The following is a 25,727-nucleotide window of genomic DNA, read 5'->3' on the forward strand; positions in this document are numbered from 1 at the left end:
CTCACTTTAACTCCAACACTCATCACAAGTTATAAGGACTTGATCCGCACATGAAGTTTACTTAGGATTTGTTTGATTTGCTGGAGAGTTTATGAGGCTGCATTTAAACAAAAATTTGCTGTGAACATCTTGTGTGCTCTCAGTACAACATGAGACGTGACGCGAACAGTCAGGACTTAAAGTAACCGGAGCAACACAGATACATGATCCAACACCATCAATTACAAACTAAATACATGATCGTAGGTTTGTCGTAGGTTAATTCATAACCATCCTGTTTCCCAAGCTTCTTACACATACCCTGTGCCAAATGTTTAATTATTCAAGGGCATTTTTTGTTAACAGAGTCACAGAGTCCATTTTATTTATTGTTTTGGTTGTGGGTGCGGTTTATTTTATGCTTTATAATTATTATTTTTTCAGTGGTATAAAATTGTTTCAAAATGATGACAATAATATAATTCATCACAATCATTTCTGGGACAATACATCTTCTTGCAAAATTTGTTATCATACTACCGTAACATTTTTAACAATGCACCAAGTTAGAGGTTTCCAGTTTACAGCTTTAGTTCTCTGAGAATTTCTTTGATATCCAAGCAAAAATGTATTGTATTGTAGACTGAAATATCGAAACCTTGTGAATCGGAATTAAATCGATTTGGGAAATCAGTGGCGTGTACATGTATTAGAGTAAGTCTTGAGCGAACTAGCTTGGAGGAGGCTGATGCCAAGGAGGCTGAACAGATGAGGTTGAGTCAGGGCAAAAGGCTGGGTTGCGCCTTTTAGGCTCTCCTTATACCGCTCCTTCCAAAGGGAGGGGAAGGAGAGGTATTCTGTAAGAGGACGTTCCTTGTTTACTTGTTTTGTTGTGGTTGTTATTTTGTAAATTTTTCTATTTATTACCAAAACATTTATCAGTATAACAGTTAAGACCCCTCTGTCTGTGGCATCAGTCTGATATTAAATAGATAATATATAAAACTGCACGGAAAAAACATGAAAATACATAGGCACTTACTTATATGCTACTGCTGCACTACTGCTACTAAACCTAGTGTGCAGCAGAGTAGTTTGTGAGGATTAAAATACAATAATGTTATGTAAAATTTTTGTAATAAATGCCAGAAGATTTTCGCAGTTTCCTGATAGGAAAAAAGACTGCAGCTCCTCTAGTCCACCTGCGCACACACACACACACACACACACACACACACACACACACACACACACACACACACACACACACACACACACACACACACACACACACACACACACACACACACACACACACACACACACACACACACACACACACATTCATTGTAAGAAATTCTACTGATCCACTGTCAGGAGTTCTACAGCCTATTATTCTATTGGGAAGTGTTGGGTTTCTCTATAAAATGAATTTTATGATCTGGCTCTTAAAATTGAACTGAACTAAATAGCTTTTATTATATTTCATTCCTCATTTTGCGATGGATTTTTTGTGTGAAGCACTTTGTAACCTTGTTTAGATAAGTACTCTACAAATAAAGTTATTGATATTAATTACTTATTGTATGACTGTATGAATATAATGTACACAGTAAACAGGGATAACAGTAAAATGAGAGAAAAATCCACAAGTATTGTACATGCAGGTGTGCACATGTATAGTGCAAACTTGCACAACTCTACATAAATGGGTTGGAAGGCAAACCTATGGACTGTAGATAAAGATCAATCACACCCTGACCAAACACCAAACACTTACTGAAACTCGAGGATGTAATACAGATACAAGACTGTGCATGGAGAAGAATGGCATGAAGGAATGTGCTGTATCTTATTATGGTAAACGCAAGAATGCATTTCCATAGCAAACACATTTTAGGATAAGCAGAAGTATAAACCTGGTGTGTAGCCACCCGTCTCCTTTTACAGACAGACTGACTGACTCTGAGTGAGTTTCAGATAACCTCACTATACAGGTATGACATTGCACAACGGGTTCACTCACTGGTCAAATAACCTGCCCTACATGAGGCACCATTGGATGCATGCACAGAAATATTACTGCACTTGTCAAAAAACAAGTGTGTGTACTTTGTCGTTAGGTTGTGACACACAATGAAAACTCAGTCTAGACACAATCGCAACTCTCCTGGAGAGATGAATTGAAATGTTCTGTGGGTGAGTTTGATTTACAATCCACTTTTCAACATTTCACGAGAAGGATCTTAAAGGGGACATATTATGAAAATTCCACTTTTTTAGTGCTTCTACACGTTAATCTGGGTATCTGGCATGTCTACCAATCCAAAAACTCTGGAAAAAAACCACTCGCATGTTTTGTTATGGTTCCTCTACGTCAGAAACGTCATGCTTGAGTGACTGCGAATGAGCTTCCTATGTACTCTCTCGTCACAATACAGTGGGAGTCTCCCTACATGGCCTTGGCCCACCCCCCCACCTCATCCCCCGCCCCCCACACTCGTTACGCCGGGTTTACACCGGACGCGAGCGCCGCACAGCGCAGTGCCATTCTCAAGCGCGCAGCCGCCTGGCTGTTCACACGGGACGCGCATTTCTCCGCGCTGGTCAGCCCCATAGACTGTATATATAAGGTCAGCCCGCAATTCTGCTTTCTCCACTTGTTGTTGTACCCGTTGAATGTCGGGGTTCGGGGGTAAATGATGTTCTTCATAGCCCCCCCCCCCACCCCTCTCTTTCTCTCTCTGTCTATCTGCATGTGTGCTTGTAGTGGATGTGCAGAGGGGGACACATATTTAAATATGTGATTGGGAAAATTGGGGAAATTAAAACTCCAGGACAACAGAAGGGGAATACAAGGTATGGGATGCATATTTGATAATTTATATCATATAAAATATGTAATTTATATCGTTTAAAATCATGAGGGGGGAGAGGGGGAGCTGGCTCATTAGCATTTAAAGGAACAGGCACTCAAAACAGGTCACTCTGTGGAGGGCTGTTTTAGACAGGGTAAAAAGGGTGCTGTTTGAAATGATCCTTGTGGTATTTTGACCAAAGTATGTTACAGACATTTCATTAAGACCCCAAGGAACCATATCAACTTGTGGTAAAATGGGCATACGATGTCCCCTTTAAATTAAGGGTACTGTGCAGAATAAACAGGATTAAAAGTAAAAACATCGAAAACCATTCCTGTTCTGTCTTTTGACACACAAGTGTTTCATTGGCAAACATTTTTCCCCTTTTTACTTCCTATCAGTGTAAGTGAGGGTGTAAATCCAATATTCGCCTCCTGTAGTGAGGCAAATCACAGAGTGGCTTCATGTGGAGTTCAGCTTGTCCCTCTGCCATAGCTTCTGCACTTCTTTTTGCTTTTAATTTAGCCACTTCACTAGGAAAAGTGAATGAAACGTTACTAGAATAATGTGCACACCATTATAAGAATTAAAGCAACAAATGTTTCTGATTTCTTAGAAACTAAAGTACAAAAACTTGGCACAACCAAATATATTTTCATGGCACGTCTGAACATGAAATCAATTCATCAAGGATGTCACAAAAATGACAGGTCCCAACAAACAGCAGTTGTTTGCACTTTGAATTTTCATGTGGTTGTGACCACAAATTAGTTTTTGTTTTAAGGTTGCAATTAATTGAAGCTCTTATCTTTTGAGGATAACTTGCACTGGAATGCACTAGAGTTATCAATTCATAAAGAGTTTGAAAGGAACTTCCAGATGTGTTATGACATTATCTCCTGACATGTTGTCTAGACATGTACCCGTCAGCAGTCATAATTTACACTCAGTTTTAATTAGTGACTGAGGTGAGTTCGAAATAGAACACACATACATGGAATGCTGCTGCTACACTGTTGGCCGTCCACAGAGGCTCTCAGTCTAATGGCTTTCTCCAATCTGTTTCACTGTGCATAAAAGCATGGTGTTTGTGTTGATAAGTACAAGGCAAAGCTGTCATCGATGCTCACACTCACGTGCAAACCAGTCCCACTTTTCAAAATATCCTTGTGACATCTGAGACACAACAGTGGCATTCATCCTGCTCCCTGTGTGGGCTGTAGGAGATATATTGTTGACCTGCCCCGACTAGCAAGGAGAACATCAGAATGTGCACTGATGTCAACATTTTCAGGTTTTTGTGTCTTTCTGCATCTGTATCTGTAACATACTTGTATCTGCATACACTGTGTCCTGCACATACTGTGAGAGTCGATCCTGGGATATTTGGGATTTCATTGGAGGAATGAAAAAACAGCACAACTATAATGGGCACGTAACACCAGGGAGGGTGGGTGGGATGACACTCCTTGTTATAACTTGTAATCTTTAGAGTTATTTTCAAGATATTTCACAGGACAACAAAAGCACGTATGATACTTTCTTTAGCCTAAAGGATTGAAAATTGTCAAAAACTCAGCTGCTCCACTTTTAATTGTAACTAAGATGTTCGGTCATATAACACATGTATTAGCCATGTAACACTTGCCCCTGTTTGCTTTAGGATTGATTTTCGAAGTTAATATTAATTACCTTCAAGGCACTTCATGGCATGGCTCCTCATTATATTATAGACCTTTTAATCTCATATCACCCTGTGGCTGAAGATCCTCCAGCAGAGGCCTTCTCTGTTCAAGAGACCACACTAATAACTAAAAGAGACAGACCCTTGCAGTCAGGGCTCAGAGGCTCTGGAATGACCCTGAGGAAATTAGGCTGCCACAGTCAGTGCCATCTTTTTAGCTTTTCCTGATTTTATCTGGGCTTTTAATTGTATTTCTGTCCTTGCTTATTGTGAAGCGCTTTGTAACTGTGTTTTGTAAATAAAGTTATAAATAAAGTAAATAAAATTATATTTCTTAGAAAGTAAGAACATGGAAACCTGTTGTGAGTCTCCAGTGACAAGCCAACAAATGTACCCGATGCACACAAAAAGAGTTCCTGTGTTCTAAGTGTGAGGCTATGCATGAGTTGTGTCCTGAAGTGAAGCCAGTTGTTGTACAGATGTTTTTTGACACCAGCTGGTTTACCAGTGTGTGATTATAGTGTAGCACGTGGCTATGAAACCTACACACCAAGGAAGAGTCGCAGGTAAACACACGCTAAGGCATCTCCCCCCTGAATGCAGCGCTATGACAGGAATGCAGGGACAGAGAGGAAGATGTTATTTATTAGAGAAAACATTCCAGGTGTCAGCGCTGTGGACACAAACAATGCAAACACACCCTCTAGTTCTGCACATACACTTGCCAATCTCTTTAAGTATTTTATTAGGATACTTATACTAGGGCTGGGCGATATGGCCTAAAACAATTATTGTGATATTTTTAGGCTATATCGTGATACACGTTTTATATCTCGCTATTTTTAAATCTCCTCTAAATCACTGCACAAATGTTAAATTCATAAAAGTCCACGGTGTAAATGACCTCGTTTCGAGTCAAATGTAAATGTCGGGGCCCTCTGATCATTGAGCAGCTGTGGATCATAGAGGAAACTGTGTTTTCACTGTTTGTTTCTACTGTTCTTCAACAAAGTCACTGACCGGCTGCTTCACGTGAACGCACCTCTCAGCCCACTATTTCACTGTGAGTGAGTGGTAGCGGAGCCCCGAGGCCTATGTGTGTGTTTGTGTGTAAACTTCAACTCGCTCCGGGCACAGACACACACAAAAGCGTTCACTCGTTCACATTTATCATTTGTAAACTGATTTGTTCGGTTCAGAGTTCACAAAGAATATGAACAACACTGTCAATAACCGTCTCTGAACTCTCGTCAACTCGCTGGGACTCTTCATTTTCTTTTGCTCTCTCCATGTTCTCTTATCCCTCCACTCCTGATACAAAAACACGCATGCGCGCTGGAGAGTTTTCTGGATGGGTGGGGGGTTTGAGCTGTCTGCTGTAAACTCAAAAAGAAGTTCCTGGTGCTTAAAATATTCACGTGACAATTTCTCTCGATGGTCGCGATATAGTCATTTAATATATCTCACGTGGAACAAGCCGCAATACATAGAGTATATTCGATATATCACCCATGGAGTAAATGACACCGTTTAGAGTCGAATTTGAATGTCGGGGCTTACGGACACTTGGATGACAACACAGGAGCAGTATGGAGGCATTTTATGTTTTTTTCTGTTGTTTTTTTACGTTTGAAGAACTGTCACCATTTACTTCAGTTGTATTGGATTTGGCTGAAACAATGTTAACCCCTGAAACTCCAAAAGTGTTTTGTGGAAAACACTTAACCCACCCTTCCATCGGCCTAGTGGTGAGTAGATAATGAGTGAATTTTCATTTTTGGGTGAACTATCCCTTTAAATCAATAAATTTAGAGCTATGTCACGTGAAAACTTGAACACATAAAATCGACATAGCATGAAAGCACATCTATAAAAATGGATTTTGAAAAGTGATTTAACTGACTCTGCTAGCCTTATCTCCTCGGGTAGGCCATTCCAAAGCTCACCTTTAGTTTAACCTCGACTTTGGAACAGCCAGAAGGGCTCCACCTAAGGATCTAAGGCTGCGTGCAGGTACATAAGGGGTCAATAATTCTGTGATGTAGCTTGGGGCCAGACCCTGCATGCTTTCAAAGTGAACAGTAAAATCTTAAAATCTATTATAAAACGGACAGGGAGCTAATGGAGAGAAGCAAGCATCAGGGTGATGTGATGTTGCCTTTTAAAACCAGTGAGAAGCCTAGCTGCTGCGTTCTGAACTAGTTGGAGATTGGAGAGTGACTTTGGCTAATGCCAGAGAGGAGGGAGTTAAAGTAGTCCAGTCTAGAGATGACTAGTGTGTCCATTACTTTTTCCAAGTCTGGGTGGGAAGGTACTAATTTGATTTTGGAGATGGTTCTGATTTGTAGGAAGCAGGACTGGACAACTTTTTTAGTTTGTGGTTTGAAAGTGAGTGTTTGGTCAAACAGAACTCCTAGGTTTCTGGAAACCTAGGAGTTTCCAGAAACTCGTAAAGGGGGTTAGGGTTTCCAGAAACCCTAACCCCCTTTACATTGATCGACCAGGGACCAAGGCTATGTTCAATGTGATTGATGCGGTTTCGTAGATTGAATAATATTATTTTTGACTTTAAATTGTTGAATTGCAAGTAGTTTTGTGCCATCCAACAGTTTACATCATTTAGACAGTCTAACACAACAGCTAGTCTTCCAGGGTCATCAGGTCTCAGAGGGAGGTATATCTGTGTGTCAAAATGATGTGGATTGTATTATAGTTAGGTACAGAAAGTGATAAAAGACCAGCAAACTCTTCAATAAAAAAACTGTTAGGGTTGGGCGGTCTATAGATTGTTAAAATTAGTGCTGGGTTTTTGCAGTTAATTATAAAACCAAGGTGTTTGAATTATGTAAAACTATTGCGAAAAATAGGATTAGATTTGAAATTTTTATTATAAATGACAGCAACTCCCTTTCCCCCACCTGACAGTCAGGGTTGATGGAGGTGTGAAAGATTAGGGGGGGTCGCTTCAATAACAGGACTGTAGTGTATAATGTAGTTAGAAGATCATGGCATCGAAATTATGGAATTAAAAGAGGTTGTGGAGGTATTTTAATGAGTGGTTATGAATCACACTAGAGGGCTGTGATTGTGAGCATGCAGCAGAGGGTCTTTGAGGGGTAATGATGGTGATTATGGAACTAGACCTGTTCAGGAGAGTTGAGGGGAGGCTGTTAATAGAGATGAGATTTTTCCATGACAGGAACCAGATTGTTATATTGCAAAGTCCCTATGGCAGCTAGCAGTGATTATTACAGGTATTTTGCAGTATCTGTGTTTCGTTCAAGTCCAGAAGAAAAATTACCTATATTCAATGTGGAACGAATCAGACAGGGACAGGGACCTGCCGCACAACAGTCGCTGATGGGCCGGTCATTTCCGGTCTCTAAAGTTTAAGGGTTGCTTCATTGTGTAATTCCGTATGGTGTGTTTAAGCAGATGAGTCGTATTGCAAGCCGGAATTGAACACAAGCTCGTCATTACTGAGGTTAACCGTTTCCACACACACACACACACACATAAAAGGCATAAAGAATAAAGGCTCCTTCTAGTCAATAATTAATATACTTGGTTGACCCAGATGCCTGTGTATAGGCCAGTTGGGAAAAGCAAGTATAATCAGTCTCCATTTCTTTGTGTGTGGGTGGCCAGAAGAGTTATTTTTCTATAGCTTGGATAAAATCAGTCTCCTGAGAGAATCCAACACATGGGTTATAGGGTGCGCTGGGCTAAAACCCTACCAGTTAAACATTGTATGTGTACATACACTATGTGTGTGTGTGGCCCTCTTGAAAAATGCCCCTCAGTCACCAATTAACCCTGTGAGGGCCCATGCTGCATCGGATCCAGCGCTGCTGTCAGTAGCCCATCATCTAATACACATTCCACAAATACCCCAGATTCTCACTGAGCTTCCCAACGACCTGACCTAATGAACCGGGTTGAAATGACCAAGGCAGAAACGACATCAGGAGCTGCTCTGCTGAATTTATATATCAACAGAAACACTACAGCATGTATTTGAAACTAGGTGAAAAATATTCTTGGACTGATGGTATATTGGGCAGTAATGACACAGTCAACTTCCTTACTGTGACAGGGCTCACAGGTTTAAGCACAGTTTAGTGAAGTCCGACTGAAAATAGACAGTGGCAGCAGAAAATTCCTAATTTGTTCATCCTTAAAAATGTGCAACTTAGTACAAACAATCTCTCATTGAACATGTAAAAATAATAACTTGAAAATAATTCACTCTGTTTGATAGGAAGATCCTTATCCACATGAATTTGATTTCATTTAAATATAGAATGTCTTCATTAAAGACTAAGGACTAATGATTGCCTTTATTTTTATGACTGTCGACAAATCCAATGAAAAACTACATTGGTACTCAGTAGATTGTATACATCTGCTAAGGCCCAAACGGTCCCTTGAATTCAATTAAGTAGCATTAAATTCCCCATACTCATAGATACAAGTTCCCTAAATACATCTGACTTTTTTTCATCAAGATCCATAAATTAAAAGAGGGCTACAGCGCTCAATTATTTTCCAAACACACCAAATCATTGAGCAACACTGTTACAGACATTAATTCATTATACTCACCAGTGCATCAAATACATCATTGAAACAAGCACAATTGCTGACATTTTAAAACAAACTGCAATGGCTGGCTGTTTAAGTAAATGATATAGTCCTTGACATTAAAGAAACTAAATAATATGTGTATTAGGGCCATTGTGAATTACTTTGAATGACACATTTTACTCAGAGAACGTGTATTTAAAAGCATCCATATTGTTGAAATGTCATTAAATGAGCCATGGAGACTTATGTTGGCCAATAAATTATGACATAACTATTATTATCATCATCATTCAGGGACCAGCCACCCTGTTATTTTGACGGGGTTAGGGTTTGTGTTGGAAGCATCAGCTCAATAGAGGAGAGTTAAAATCTCACTTAAGACATTCATTTCCTGTTCCGTGCAGGAAACGCAATCCAGTGCAAACACTTGTGGTTCCAGCTCAATCCTGTGATAAGCATACATGAAACAATAATGGATTACACCTAATGATAATACACAGGGAGAGTAGAGTCACTGAGGATATCCTTGAGATGGGAGTCTGCTAAAGCAAAAACCTGCAACAACCCCAACGACAGGGCTGAAGGCTCGGAATGAGACGATACTGTGATCACACAAACAAGTTCAAAACCAGGTTCAGTAAGAAATACCACACTTTACATACTGCTGCTGCTGCGCCACTGAGGGAGCATTTGGTTTGAAAAAAAAGAATGTGTCTTTGCAGTGTGGTAACAGTTGGCTTGTCTTTTTATTCGTCTTTTTTTTAAACAGGAAGACAAAGTACCAGCAGCAGAGAAGCCAAAACAACCCACACGTATCTTTTGGATTCTTCTTTTTGTCCCAAAAGATCATGTGACCACTGTCAATATTGATGCACTGCGGCTCCGATGACCTGTTTCTTAGAACTACTGATCTCTGGTAAAATGTAGCCTTAGTTTTTTCTTGAGTTTTTCTACGGATCACTGTTATCCCTGTAGTTCACTTCAGTTTGCTGCACCAAAGACTGTATATGAAGATGGACGAAACGTCCCCACTTCCTAACACTATCCAGAAATGAAGCCAAATATCCTGGAAATGAACTCTGCCATCCCTCACCGAAAAAAACCTTTCTGCACACTAGCAAGATCCCGCCGATACACAACATCATCTAACATGGAGGAGACAGGGTTTATGACCTATACTACAGTTTGGCTTCACATTTGTGGAGCTGTCGTGTCTAGCATTGGCCAGGTAGCACTAAGGACAAAATGTCATGAGTTGTGTTACAAAATACATGGTTGTCTTTCAATTCTGGTGATGTGCATGCTCACAAACCCTTTCACAAACAAACCAAGCGCTGCTGACATGAAGTTACACAGAATGACAGGTGATGCATTGATTGTATTGGTTTGTAAACTCACCCAGCATGAGGAGGCTCAGCTGCACAGTCATGATGGGCATCAGGATGTCTGGATGCATGGACAACAAGCTGTCTCTGGCTGTAACAAGCAGACACAAGCAATTTTAGAGTGAGACAAGGAGGTCAATCGTCATTTAGTAAAACACTCCGCTAACACTGTCATCATAGTGGGCAGTCCATCTTTCACACCAGGGGTAGTGTTTGTGCAGCCTTTACTCAAACCATATTACCCTCCACCTTCAAGGATGACATTACATTTTACTTCATCACAATTCAAACAGCTAGTTTTACTTGTTTATTCCTACTCAAAGTACATGGTACTGTGCATGAGCAGGACATTCAAATATTTTATTATATTTAATAAAATATTATCTATATATATTTCTGCTCTCTTGATTATCCACACCTGCCCCTTCTGTTTTGAACTATGTCTCATTGTCTCCCCTCTTCTTTAAGTATTTAGCCTCAGTGGCTGTGCCAGAATTCAACCACTCATTCACTACCTCCTACTCACTATATAAGGTCTTCTATGTAGAAGAATATATAATGCGCTCATCTGCAAAAGACAAAAACGCTTTTATTCACTACTCTGATAATTTTATCCGTTGAAGTAATAACGTCATTACACAGGATTATGACGTACAGCAACAACAACGTCTACCGGTGGAAATAAATATATATATATATCATAAGTTTTATATGTTTATAATACTTGTATGTAAAAAGCCTGTTGAATGACCATATTTAAAAAGTAATAGTAAAAACAGACTATTTTAAAATTGGTCTGTGAAAATGTTGGCAAATTTAAAGCTATAACCTCATGATAATTCAGATAATTTTGATAAGAATAAGAAGGAGTAGATTCACCAGAGAGAGAAAGCTGAGACGTACTTTCCCTTTCTCCTCTCATCTCTCCACCATTTTTCTTTCTGTCAACGCCGCAAGTGCAATGCATGATAGTATATATTGCTTGGTTAGTGACCATCAGTTGTACACTACTTTTCACAATGCACTGTGGGATACAATGAGTACAGGCTATAAAAATTCACGTAAAGGTTCAGTGTGTAAGATTTATGTGAAAGAAATCTATTGACAGAAATTCAATATAAAATAATCCTAGTGATGTTTTCACTAGTCTGTTTTATCTAAATTGTACGGATTGTTACTTTGTTTGACCTAGAATGAACCCTTTATATTTAAATACTTTATATTTACATTGGGAGCGGGTCTTCTCCACGGAGGCCGCCATGTTTTTTACAGTCGTCCAAACTGGACAAACTAAACACCTTTTGAGTTTGTATGACAACTGAAGGCTTGTTTGGAACGTTTGGAAGGGGAGGGTGAGCTGAGGGGTATTCAGCTGCAACATGCAAATTCACCACTAGATGTCACTACATTCTACACACTGAACCTTTAACATTCAGACAGTACTACAAAATGGCAAATTCACTATATAGTGGAGTGATTAGTGAGTGATTTTCTGACAAAGCCTCTGAGATTTTTTTGTCAGTTTGTCTTGACACCTTTGAGTTCAGTTCCTACTTGTATGACCTCTGATCCTTCTAGTGAATTTTGACTTTTGCCCGATGATTCTGATACCTTTGCTACGTCTCGGCCTGATTTTTCTGTACTGAACCTTCGTATAAAAGACCTTGATAGTCTCTGAGTCTGCATTCAGAGTTTTATGCCTCTGACCAGAGTGATACTGCCATAAACCTCAACCTGGGGGTTGGACCTCCCCCACCCCTTTGGAGGGTCACAAAATAATCACAAGGAGGTCATGGGAATGGACTTAAAATAAGTTAATATGAAATAAAAGCACTAAGAGAAACTCTTGATAATATGTTAATTAACTTGTCTGGTTGGACACAGCAACATCTAATCAGCTTCAGTCAGACGTTGGACCTTGACCAGTATGGAACTCAGGGGTTTTCCAGAGAAAAAGTTCTTAATTCTTTATCTTTACTCTTACTTTTGGAAAAAAGGTAGCTACAAAAATTTGTTTGAAAATGACTTCCAAACCTAACTCGCTGATATTTTCAGGTGACTTAATGATCTGAATGCAGGACAGGAAAAATAGAGTAATAATAATTACTTAAATTCATCACTCTTGAGGCTCTCTGACAACTGAAGCATGGATCACAGAACTGTCGTTGTAGTTCACCCATCTGGACATTGATCATTTTCAGATATAAGTAAAGGCTCATCTCAGTGGAACGCACATGTAGTTTTGTATTTCACTGAAAACTAAACACTGATGCAGTAGAGTGGAATCAAAATCAATTTGCAGTGGCAAAGTTAACAACAACAAAATAGTTTCATCCTCAAAGGGGAATCGCACTGGTGAAAAGGTTAAGTATCACCCATTTTCCTTGAAAATTTGGATTTGAAGTTACATGGTTTTCACGAAGAATATTGTGCAATAAATTATCTTCTTTGAGATACAAGGCTGTAAGATAAAAGAATGCCACAAAACAAAACATAATTTCTGTATTGAATTGTCCATTTCAATAAATTCCTGCTTCACTGACCGATTTTTAAAATAAAGCCTTTTTATATTTCTAGAGAGGGACAAATGCAGGATGTAAAAGTGCAAAAACCATAATCAAAGAAAAGAGGGTGAGACTGATTCAAGAGTTAGAGGCGATAAAGGAGGAAGACAATCAGAGAGTGGTTCGAAGATTTCCCTGGATTCGGCTGATGTCACGAGGAATATTTTCAATCCAAAACTACAATGGGACCTGCTATAAAATGATTGATATATTTTTAAGAAAGGAACGAACACTACCCCACGAATATATTTAGTGATGCACAGCAGAACAGGTAGGTTACATTATGATCAGTGGAGAAACATAAAATACTGATTTTATTTTTAAGTTAAAATGTTCACTTGTTCAGACTATACATTGTACTTTTATTTGTCTAAAATACAAATATTGTTTGAGTCAAGACTCTAGGTCTATCTCCTCATCTGTCAATAGAGGGATCGAGATAGAATGATACATTATACTTTTTACCACAACAGCCCTGGTGCAAAAAGGACCCTCATAGCACATATCCCATCTGAGTGCAGAAATCTGAAGAGCTCTGAAGCCTCATTGCCAATGAAGAGCTCTAGAGATGATGTGACTGGCATATGATTTAAAACAAGAATATATCAACATAATCACCTTCCTGTGTCACACTTATTTGAAGTATAAAAACTCCGAAACATGATGATAATAATCATTCTCAAATAAAATTTATATTTTGACACATTCCATTGCTACGGAAGTGGAAAAAGCACTCGCTGCTCTGTTTAACCGCTGCACCGATGTTACATTTTAACAGCTACATAGTTAAAAGTTTACAGTTTAGCCACAGGCAACCTACAGCGGTGGTGACAGCACAAGGTCGCATTATGATCTCAAATTTGACACTAGAGTGGATTAGTCAAGAAAACACAAGAGACTTCACCTGCTGATACAGAAATAAGTAACACACAGATGACAATGTAGCAGTCACTGTAAAATGTTCATTATAAATCCATTCTTGGCAATAAGTGATTCCAGCTTCATACTCACACAGCCACAGGACACCTCACTCTCCTCTGCACTGCACTGCGTGGTCAGATTTGCTCACTCTGTGTCTCTGCAGGCCAATGCTGCTTGACAGCGTGTATGTGTGTGTGTGTGTAGATTCCCGTATTCCAGTGTGCACGTGTGCAAACCCGGGACCCCAATGTGTATATTTACGCATGCATGCACATGTGCGGTGTGTATGTGCGCCAGAATGTGTAAAACAAACTTGAAAGCAGAACTGACGGCAGCGATGTAAAAACAGAGGGAACACTACTGGCCAATGGGAACACGGTATGTTGCAGGACCCCCACCCCTTCATTCCTCTCCTCCCTCCGGCTCCCTCTGTTTCTCCCTCCAGCTCGTCACTGGGGCACTGGGGTGAATGGGCAGCTATTCTTATTCTAATTCCTCTGTCACTCTGTGGGCCACTGGCTGAAAGAGGGGAATGGTCTCCAGGCTTTTGGAATGCACAACCCCTTTCTTCTGGACACGAAGGGAGAGTGAAGGGCAAGAGAGGCAGAGGAAGCCAGAGAGAGAAAGTAGAAAGAGAGATGGTGAAAAGAGGAAGAGACAGAAGATGAGGAGGGAAAAGGAAATGAGGAAAGGAGAGAGGAGGGACAGCGACAGTGACAGATTGTTTGGGGAAAACTAGGCCAAAGAGCTTCACCAAAAAGACCCAATCAACAAGTGTCATCGTTTCAAAACATCTCAGCTTCTGCCCGTCCAGAGTAAAACTAAGCCCAAAAAGAGTTTGCAAACCAAAACGAGGATAGCAGCATTTCTAAACTTCTCTGTTTTAGTGGCTCTAAAAGTTGTAGGAGTAGTGTGGACACCAGGTTTATCCGTAGCAGAGTTGATGCATTTTCAAACAAAAACGTAGTAGTATGGATGTAATCGAAACCATGAAACGTACACCTCCAAAAACTAGTCAAGATCTAGAAGTAGAAGAAACTCTCTGGAAGCTGGAGTAGACTTGTAAGACATATTTTTGGCAGAAACTCTTTTTAGTTTGATGGTGGAGAGTCCAATGACAAGATTGATGCAACTCTTAAGTGGATACAAGTTGCACACAAGTGCTAAGGGCGTGCAGCTGTTAGAACAGCAGAGATAAGGAAGATGTAATGCCATTTTTTTTACACTTTTTTAAATTTCTATAGATTTAAAAAACAAGATGCACTATATACTGACTTTTTGTTATGCTGGTAGCAATCCTAACTTTGTTACTGTTCGAAAAAGCAGACTAACTTATTACCCTTGTTTCAAGTCACAGTGCGAAGCTAAAGCCTAGTTCACACTACATGATTTTGAGCCTGATTTGCCAGTTGCAATTTAATTTTGCAAGTCACAGACAAAAGCCCCGATTAGTGCTCGATAGGCAGTCGCCACTAGCCAACGAGTCCCCGGCATGTCGCAGACTCCAATCTGATTTCTAACCTGCTGAAAATCGAGTGTGAGTCGGCAGAAAACTCTGGCTATCTCCTGCCAATCAGAGTGCAAAGGTGGTGAAGGTACATGTAGTTAGTTATGAGGTGCCCCCTGATTTTTCACCCGTCACAACAACTGCAAGACTCCCAATGAGTGTAGTGTGAAATGCTCAGCGATCCAACTTTGAAAGCTGTTTTTGAACTTGGCCTACAGCTTACCTAGCTGTTGCCTTCAGCTTTATCTTTTGCATAGAGAGGAAGGATTGGTATCAATCTTTACCAAACTCTCTGTCAGAGAGACAATATTCATTCATCCAAAACTGTCTAACTGTTTCTTATAACATGACTTTCACGCTATGGTATATGAAGGACAATGAAGGCAAATGACAAACGACTGTACTACACCTTTGACCTCTGCTGTAGAGCGAGAAGGACAGACCGAATTAACATGTCACACAGGAGGCACAGAGTAGAGAAGTGGAGTTTCTGGTGCAAACTGTCGGCTAAGGGCTGAGTTATGTTGAGGTTTTCTCAAATGTTCATCTGCTGTGATAATTTAGAAGTCATGTCAATCACTACATTCTAACACACACATGTTGCGTACTTGGTTATTCCATTTTGACTCCAAAGAAATCTATATTATTGCTTTCTTTGTGTATCAATGCAACAGCCAAAAGGATTGCTATCACAAACTTAAAGCCTGAGCAATGTATAATTTCGAAAATACAGGTGCAAGTGGCAATTCACAGGTTCTAACCCATTTGTGCTCAAGAGAAGCAGCTCAATCTGCTAAAATTAAAGCTGTGAGCATCAACAAGTGCATTTGAGACTTGACAAAGCCAAGCAAAGTAAAATTATTTTTAAGTGAGACAATCACACTTTTTTCATCATCACAAACTCTGCAGCAAAGAAATCGCTGCACACTCAAAGCTACACCATTTGTCCCCTTTTCATAACAAACCAGGAGGTGTATTTTCAGGAGGTATCTCAGGATTTCTGCGGAGAGTCTAATCAGGATTGGTTGAAGAAGGCATGTTCTTTATGAGCAATGTGATAGGCTACTCCCACTTGCACCATTCACAATGGCACTTCAGATTCTGTTTAATACTTTGCCCCAGAGCGTGCACAGATCGTTTTCCCCAGTCTCATTGTCCAACATTGCCCTTTGCAAAGTGGATGGCAGACATGTTTTTTCACCAATCTTGCATCCATATATATTTGCACTGTTTGGGTGTTGATACAGTCAAAATTTGAAATGTTCTCTTCATCACAATTTGAACATGTGTACAAATGAGCAAAAAATCCATTATGGAGGACCTATATAGTCAAACGAGTTCAATTTCAACTTAATCAGAGTCGCGATGAGAGGGCCGAGGTCCCCTTCAGAGTTAGAATCTTACTGTATATCCTGGAATCCACTTCACTTTCAAACAAAAACTGCTCGATATTTGTATGCGTTTTTCCACATTTGCGTTGATTTCTCAGACAGTAATTCATGGATCTTGGCATGTTTAGGGGACTGATATTATAGTGTATGCAATTTGCTGCAGATCCACATAAAAAGAGTGTTGGGCCTTGGTGGAGGTATTTGCTCTACTGAGCCCTCTTTTAGTATTGATTGTATGATTTGTTATTGTATTGATAATAAAGTTTTACATGTGACTGAGCTGTTCTGTCTTTTTAGACTTTTGAAATATCAGAGACTTGTTGATTGTAAGTGGACTGTGGTTTTGGATGCCTTGTATGTGTCTGCTTGTTAAAATGGATACACTGTATACATGCATACATTAATATGGTTCTAAATGTATAAATAAAGTAAATGTATAGGTAAAGGCAATAAGACATATGAAACAATGATTGTCATAGTGAGAAGGCTTGTTTAATGCAGCAAATCAATGTCCTTGAACAAAGACTTTGTGACAAACTCACACAATCACTACAAAAAGATAAGAGGAAACTCGTATAACTTCTGTGCGGCAGTCAGACAAAGACAAGAAATCTTGAGACACTAGTCCAAACAATCCGAGACTCCCAGATCCTTGCACACCATAACATGATAAGCTTGACTCTCCGTGTGTGTGTCTACATGAGTTTGTGTACACATCAAATGAAGGGCTTCAGACTGAGCCACTGAAAACACTGCCGACGCGCTGCAGGCTGAGACACTGTTGTTAAGGTATTGTAAAACAAGGCTGGGCTGGAAATGGGATCAGATCATACCGATGAGATCATGCAGGAAGTCTGTTTTCCATACAGGCAGGTGACTCAATATTGAAACCTGCACCACTGTCCAGCCAGATTAATTCAAATGCACATACATCTTGGTGCACCAATGTTAAATTCAGTTTAGCAAGTGTGCATTCATATGTTTACTTCAAGGAGCTAAAATTTTGTTTTTTTCACTTTATTCAGAACTTTTAAATCTATTAATCCATTACTTTTAGATAACTGTTTAACTGTAAATGACTTTGAACTGTTTTGAGTATTTTAAGCGACAGCTTATCTTATAATAATTTAAGAAAAGGTCCTCCAAGAAAATGCAAGTAAAAGCACTTAAGTATTACCAGCAAAAGGAAACATAATACTAGTTTGGTCTCACTGACTAATGTATCATTAGATGATTAATACTGAGGCATCAGGATGTGAGCTACTTATGTATCTGCTGGAGAAGCAGCTAGTTTGTGCTACACCTTTATATGCAGTTTTATAAATCAGATGGTTGGTGAGATAATTAATGGGACAGGAAAGAAATGGAAAAAACGTTTTCAGCATTTTGACTTAGTGTCTATTGCTACATTTTTGTTTGAGTTCTTAACAAGTAATGTACATCTGAAATGTGACCCTGACTACTCACTGCTCTTTTTAAGGCATTAGAAGATTGGACACACTGGTTTAATCTTTAACAATGAATATTCTAAAATATGCATCTGACACAAATACACCTGCAGTGTGCAGCGAGCAGTAGATAACGTGCGCTCAGGATAGGATTTCTTAAAAGCTAAGCTTTGATCTAAGCTTTGATGAACACAAAATAATTGATTGCTGTTTCCTGAGTTTGACATCAGTCAAATATTGTGAAAAATACTTTCAGCTTCCCTGGGGGACGAGATGAGAACTTGCACCATTCATCTGTAGAGTGTGAGGTAGAGATTGTAAATGAAGTGGAACCTTATTGCTCAGATCTTCCTGTTAAATGTTGAGCTGTGATACAAAGTGCAGAATTGTAACTGCAGAGTCTGACCCATATTCAGAAAACAAGCACTTTTTAATAGCAGTGTTTAAAAGACTATATCAAATGTGTCTGCAAACACTTTGGACATTTCTTGCTCGCAGATGAGATAATTGATACCACTCTCATCATGTATGTTTGACAAATACAACGCTCCAGATAACAACTGGTTAACTTAGCTTAGCTTTAGCGCAGGAACAAAAATAAAAATAAAAATTGTGATTTCATTGGCGGATTATGTATCGCATTACTTCTGAGCAAATAATTGTGATTGCCAAGGAAACAGGATTATACGTAATCCTGTATGAATTTTCCACCTCTATATACATATAGAGGTGGAAAATTCATACTTCAGTGCCACATTATGTATAATTTCATTGAATAAATGAGTACTAAGACATAGAGTAAATTAGCTGTGTCTAATAAATATAAACATACACAAAAATATTTGATTGCACTGATGTTACACATTATAAAAAATAGTCAAAGCTGTCGTAAAATTACTGTAGCACACCTTAAAACCACAAGACGTGGTTCTACCCAGATTAGGCAGAGAGTAAATTGCAGTCTTTATGACGCCTTTTAGGCAGCACTCCACTTTTCAACTTAGATTTATAGCATGCATCAAATTTATAGCAGTGGTTTTCAATTACATAGAAAATGTATGAAAACTTTGAAAATTTGAGGTTGTAATTATTCTAAATTGTTTGGGGGCGTCCCAGTTTCTACTCCGTTAGATTTAAAGCTGTGGTTGGTCAGCATATAAAAGCTAGAAAGAGCAGGCTACAATTTGCAACTGATACACCGCCCTCCCACCGACCCTCTTGTCAAAGCTACGCCCCCAAAACAGATGAACTTGCACTGCCTGACAACTGTTATAAGCTGACTTTTCTATGACTGTCTCACTAACTTCAGATTATCGTTTCTGCTTCAGCGGTGCACATCTCCCTGGCTAAAGTTAAGTGACTGACTGGTATACCAGCCAATATTCAAACAACCTTTTTTATTGGTTGCTATTGGGACATGAAGATGATTTCAATAAATACAATAAAAAGTGTTTTAGAAACTAACCAATCCTACCTTTAAGCAATGCTAAGGAAACAATGAGAACTCTCAGCGAAAACACTCAAAGAGCCAAAAATCATAAGAGCTTACAGTGAGTCAATGACTACAAGTCAACAGACCACCCAAACACAGTTGAAGAACTGAAGGGATTTAGCTTAACCATGGCAACAAAAAATCAAACGTTTTCCCATCAAACAACTTCCCAAACCGCCACATACATGTCAGATCATCACTTGTGGAGCCATAGGATTTCTTATAATACTATCTGGCTACGTGATTTATCTCTGCTTGCCTCTCACAGCGAAAGAAAGATTACCGTCAATGTTAATTCTGCATTTCGGGATAACAAAAAGGAGTTCAATCTTCCATTCACTGCAGATTTTCACTGCTAATGACCCCAAATACCTCATGAAGCACACCTCATACCTAATACCATAAATACTGTTGATCTTACTTGGCTTTTGTTCCATGCAACCTTTGTACTTCCACAGAAACAGACACATACACACTGTGGGTTCCTCCTGGTTTTTTGCCTTTGTTATTCTCTAAACAATTCCCTGATCAATTCTGATATCACCTATGTCCTTTAGGGTCTTTTCTTTTAATCATAAAAATTAATCTTTAACTCAGGGAGACACACCTGCAAGGCCCACAACAGCTCATGCAAGGGCATGACTGGGCAGTGGCAAATAAGGAGGTTTAAAGGTGCAGACACACACCAACCAACACAATCACCACTTTTCATGTTTGGACTAGAAAGCCAGAGAATCCTTAGGTGAGTGGTGGAGGTGAACGGGGCGACTCAGAGTTTGGCTCAGGACAAATGCCTGTGGAGAAGGTCAGTAATGTGGAGATAAGCCCGGCAGAGGTACAATGCTAAAGAACATCAAAGCTTGTATATGGGCATGATAGGATTTAGATAGGAAGGAACTTGTTGGAAAGTTCGGTAGTGTTTATTCGCACCACATGATGACAGGCATCTGTCAGCAAACATAATGTATGGATTACCATTGAGGAACGGTAGCTAGATATCATATCACTAGGATGCTAATATCAAAAGTTTTACTCTGAGCTAACAAGGAGGTTTTCCTTCTTGGGACAATGAACATGTTTCTCCCATTCATTCCTGCAATTCCTGCAATTTCAGGCAAAAAAACCACTCCCCTGTTGATATCCTCATGATCTCTGGGTGATCTAGTTTTCTACCCCACCTGCATGCACATCTCACGGTGACATCACTTATATAACGACACTGCACTGTGTAAACTGACATTCCTTCTCACCTACATTCATCACCTCCAGTAAACTCAGCGGGTGTGTATTTTATAACAGTGGGCTGAATCTGAAGTCTCATGCTTGATGACTTAGCTAAATAGACTTGGTTTGCAAATGACAAACATTCTGCACTTGAAACAAGTACAGATGATGTCTCGTGTGATCTAACAAGCAAAGGGGCAATCAGTGTTTCCTGTCCACATGAATGACAAGCTGGATATTTGGCTTTTTTTTTCCAGTAAGATTTAAGGAAATTGCATTTCCTGTTATTGAAGATAAAATCTCTGATGTGACATACAGGCGTGTTTGTGGAGGTGTGTGTGTGTGTGTGTGTGTGTGTGTGTGTGTGTGTGTGTGTGTGTGTGTGTGTGTGTGTGTGTGTGTGTGTGTGTGTGTGTGTGTGTGTGTGTGTGTGTGTGTGTGTGTGTGTGTGTGTGTGTGTGTGTGTGTGTGTGTGTGTGTGTGTGTGTGTGTGCAGGAGAGGGCATAAGAAACTTAATCATAGAGGCAACGATCTGCATTACAGCCTGAGACTGAGACCTTCCTACAGCACGTACATATTTATAGAAACATGCATTATCACATTGTGCAGACCTTTATAACTCTACCTATTATACACAATGTCCAACACCCTGTTCTCAGATGTGTGTGTGTGTACATGTGCGTGTGTGTAATAACTGACCACGGTCAATATCCATCCATCCATCCATCCATTTATTCATACATCATCGATCCATCCATTATCTTTAACTCCCTACCAAGAGTAAATCTTTTCATCATCTCCTGACTATGAAAGTACCATTTGTTGTAGATACGCTGAGATAAATTAGCCTGATATAATGTTCAGACAGGATGACAAGAGCAAATTGACTGAAAAATAGGCGTAGCAGTCATCAGTACCTCTTGTCAGCGTGCGGCAGAGAAGGGGTTGATTTATATCAGGGGACGTAATTATGAGTGTCTCGGCCTGAAGAGGCCCTGACAGAGGCTCCAATATCAAAGACTTATTTCAAAACTACTTCTTCTATCATTGTTTCCCAGTAACTAGGGCTATACTGTATGTCCAAGACCAATAAAAGAAAATAACTACTCACAAAGCTTTTACCCTTTTACACACAGCAAACATTGTTAAGAAACACACCATGGGAGCAGCTGTGCAGCAATAACAAAACAGAACGATTTGCCAGGGTATCAGTCGGGTTGGGTTTTATTATAGTGACCAAAATTATCATGGTTATCCGTATCATAGCGGTATTATTATTAAAATGTAAGTTAATACATTTATTACAAGTGAAAATAGTATAAAACCATGTAACACCATATCAGACAATATTAACATTGAAGAAGGAAGGCTTTAGCTTGCTAAAGAAGTAATTTCAGAAAATATCATTAATATCGCTGAAGACAGCTAATGTTATAGAAGTGTTTTTTAATGTTCAGTTGCCCCTGACAACAAAGTACACTGACTCAAGACTTGAGTTTAAAGATTTACTCAACTTCCGACAAATACAAATATTGATAAATCCAACAAATCCAACAATACTTGAACATGCCAGCTCTCCCACATGGCCAGCTCTACCATTCGGGGTCTGAGAGACTCGTGGATCCTCTTAACCCTTCAGGTTAGAGTTGATCTCAGCAGTGGGGCGAGAGGCCATGTCCTTGAGCTGATTAAAGCTAGACTAAGCCTGCAAGGGCCACGAGAACATGTACCTCCAAACACACACACACACACGTCTCAAGACCCTGACAAGCTGCTGAAAAGAAATCACTTCTGATATGGAATTCCTGAACTCCCAGGAGGAGAGCCAACTTTTCCTCAATTGAAAAAAACTGTTAATCACACAAAAGGCACCAATAAGGAGAACATGCTTTTTTGAGGTTACACTGATATTCGTTGTTAACTTGTGTGAGCTCAGGGGTGCAGCTGTTACAGAAACAACACAACATGTTGTCAGTGAAGCTGTTTGTTCTCCACCTGCAGCAAACATTTGAATATTACTCAAACTATTCTGGACGGTGAATGTGAGCTCTGCTCTCCATTAATCTGTGCTGCTGGTTAATCTGGTAGGAATGTGTGCAACAGTGTCACAAATCAGCCTCCCAGCCATTAGCAGCACACACACACACACACACACACACACACACACACACACACACACACACACACACACACACACACACACACACACACACACACACACACACACACACACACACACACACACACACACACACACACACTGCCAGTTTCTAGTTCCTTCAGCAGAAGTCTGACACAACTTTTGGCAGCTCTCTTTTTTACTTCCCAGCTTTTGCATTGATATGTTTTTGCCATTCCCTTCATAACAAATCTGATAAGGTTCCAAATCCCTTTCCAACAATGCCTGCAGTTAGGAAAGAGGATGTCGCACCTTGTACCGATTGTCAAGAGAAAAATTGTGATTTGTGGATATGGTTTGTACAAATATAATTAAAATTTGAGTTAAATCCAGAACCTATCCACATTCAAATACATTTCAAATGTTTATCTGATGAACCACAGATTCATCAGTGCACCACACTTGTCTGATACTGGATCTGCTCTCCAGCACATCACATCTTAAACTCTGAGGAATAAACACAGTGAGTTTCTCCTACAGCAGACAAATGCACAACTGCTTTCTAGTGACCACACAGCCTCATTTAACACACATGTTTGAGCAGAGGGGAACACGAGGCCGCACTTGTCATGAAGCCTCTGCTGCTCCAGGTTAACTACAGTGTAATAGTGACTCATCCAGGAAAGTTAAATAAGGACAAAACATTAAACTCATGCTGCGATGCAAACCAAACCTAATCACCAGTCATCTCAACACTAATAGTTTGAGGTAAAACTGCAGCGTTTACTCACCAATGCTTTCTTTAAGATGAGTAAAACTGCAGAATTTATTCACCAATACTTTCTTTAAGTTGAGTTAAAACTACAGCGTTTACTCACCAATACTTTCTTTAAGTTTAGGTAAAACTGCAGTGTTTACTCACCGATACTTTCTTTAAGATGAGTTAAAACTGTAGCATTTACTTTCCAATACTTTCTTTAAGTTAAGGTAAAACTGCAGCGTTTACTCACAAATACTTTCTTTAAGTTAAGTTAGATTTTCTCACCAATACTTTCTTTAAGTTGAGTTAAAACTACAGCATTTACTCACCAATACTTTTTTTAAGTTAAGTTAGGTTAACTCACCAATACTTTCTTTAAGTTAAGGTAAAATTGCAGCGTTTACTCACCAATACTTTCTTTAAGTAAAGGTAAAATTGCACTGTTAACTTGCCAATACTTTCTTTAAGTTAAATTAGGTTTACTCACCAATACTTTCTTTAAGTTAAGTTAGGTTAACTCACCAATACTTTCTTTAAGTTAAGTTAGGTTTACTCACCAATACTTTCTTTAAGTTAAGTTAGGTTTACTCACCAATACTTTCTTTGAGACTGCTCCACTGTCTACATCAACATGACAACTAGCTAAAGGCTTTAAAATGATGAAATTAGCCTAGCATAATTCAAATGTTTAGCTCCAGGAGGAAGATTGGCAGGTAACGCAGTAATAGCACAGCCTCCATATAAACTCAGTGGTGAATCCACTGTGCTGACATGGGGTTTCTCTGAGGTGTGGTCCGGACACAAATGTTCGCAAAGACGGAAGATTAGATGGAGCGGCTCACCTGCTCGGTAGTTTTCAACGGCTCCTCTCTCACACACTCACACTAACTTTCTCCCTCTGTCTCTCTCTCTCTCTCTCACACACACACACGCACCGTACGGCAGCACCGCCTCTGTGTGTATGTGTGTGTGTATTTCCGTTAATCCCGGCGGTAAACCCAGCGAGCAGCGGAGGAGGCGGAGCTGAAGTGTCACCGGCGGCCTCGCACCGCGGAGCAGCGGCAGGTGAGGAGGTCCCCACCCAGTCCTCCCACTGCCCCAGTTAACCATTACCGTCAACTAATCCCTCGGTGCTTCACTACTCACCAGTCAACTTGAATGTCAGGGAAGCAGATACAGCAAAGTAAATTAATATGGACAGCTTTTCTCACAGGAGAAACACAAAGCCACATGCACATTCCTCCAGTGGCCTATCTAGGACTTTTCTGAATCAGGGGCTACAATTATATATCCAACATCCATGCTCAATTCCTAATTCAGTAAGTTCCACATTTAAGTCATAAAGTATATTATATTTTTTTAATCATTAAGTATATTTTAACTAGATGTAGGACAAACATGTAAAAACTAATTTGTCCCTCCTGTTACTGGCCTTTTAAATACTCTTGTTATGTATGTAGTATTGTCAATGTTTTTGTGTTGTACACTTGTCCACTGATTGTGCGATTGCTCGGCTGGCTGTGCAACAAGTTGCCCCTCAGGGACAATGAAGAACCTTGAACCTTGAAGTCATTCCTTGTTTACTGTTAGCTCTATAGCTTTGAGCAAAGCCACACATCATTGTATATATTTGGAAAATTATACCTTGTTCAAGGTCATTGTGTACTTCAAAAAAGCAGTCAGACATACACTGAACACAGGAGAACCTCAGGATAATCTCCAGAGGGGCTTCATGTTTGAACGCAAATGTCTGACTGAGAGCCTCTGGACTTTCTGCAGTCTTTCTCCGGCCGGTCCCCTCGTA

General features: G+C 39.7%; 1 protein-coding gene across 2 annotated transcripts in view; it reads right to left on the reverse strand.

The window, feature by feature from the left end:
- The window catches only part of lamb2l (laminin, beta 2-like), a 58,973-nt gene extending 34,070 nt beyond the window's left edge, over positions 1-24,903 (reverse strand). The window contains exons 1-2 of one of the 2 annotated variants that reach the window (XM_035159436.2): positions 24,766-24,903; positions 10,510-10,587 (exon numbers count right to left, since the gene is read on the reverse strand). In XM_035159436.2, coding sequence (XP_035015327.1) covers positions 10,510-10,567 — 58 coding nt within the window. In that variant the 5' untranslated portion in view covers positions 10,568-10,587; positions 24,766-24,903. Of the gene's footprint in view, positions 1-10,509; positions 10,588-14,071; positions 14,125-24,765 lie in introns of those variants that run through there. The other variant, XM_035159437.2, reaches the window with a different exon arrangement.
- Positions 24,904-25,727: the final 824 nt, after the last annotated feature.

The sequence above is a fragment of the Hippoglossus stenolepis genome, chromosome 6 (genome assembly GCF_022539355.2).
Source record: "Hippoglossus stenolepis isolate QCI-W04-F060 chromosome 6, HSTE1.2, whole genome shotgun sequence".
Lineage (NCBI taxonomy): Eukaryota > Metazoa > Chordata > Actinopteri > Pleuronectiformes > Pleuronectidae > Hippoglossus > Hippoglossus stenolepis.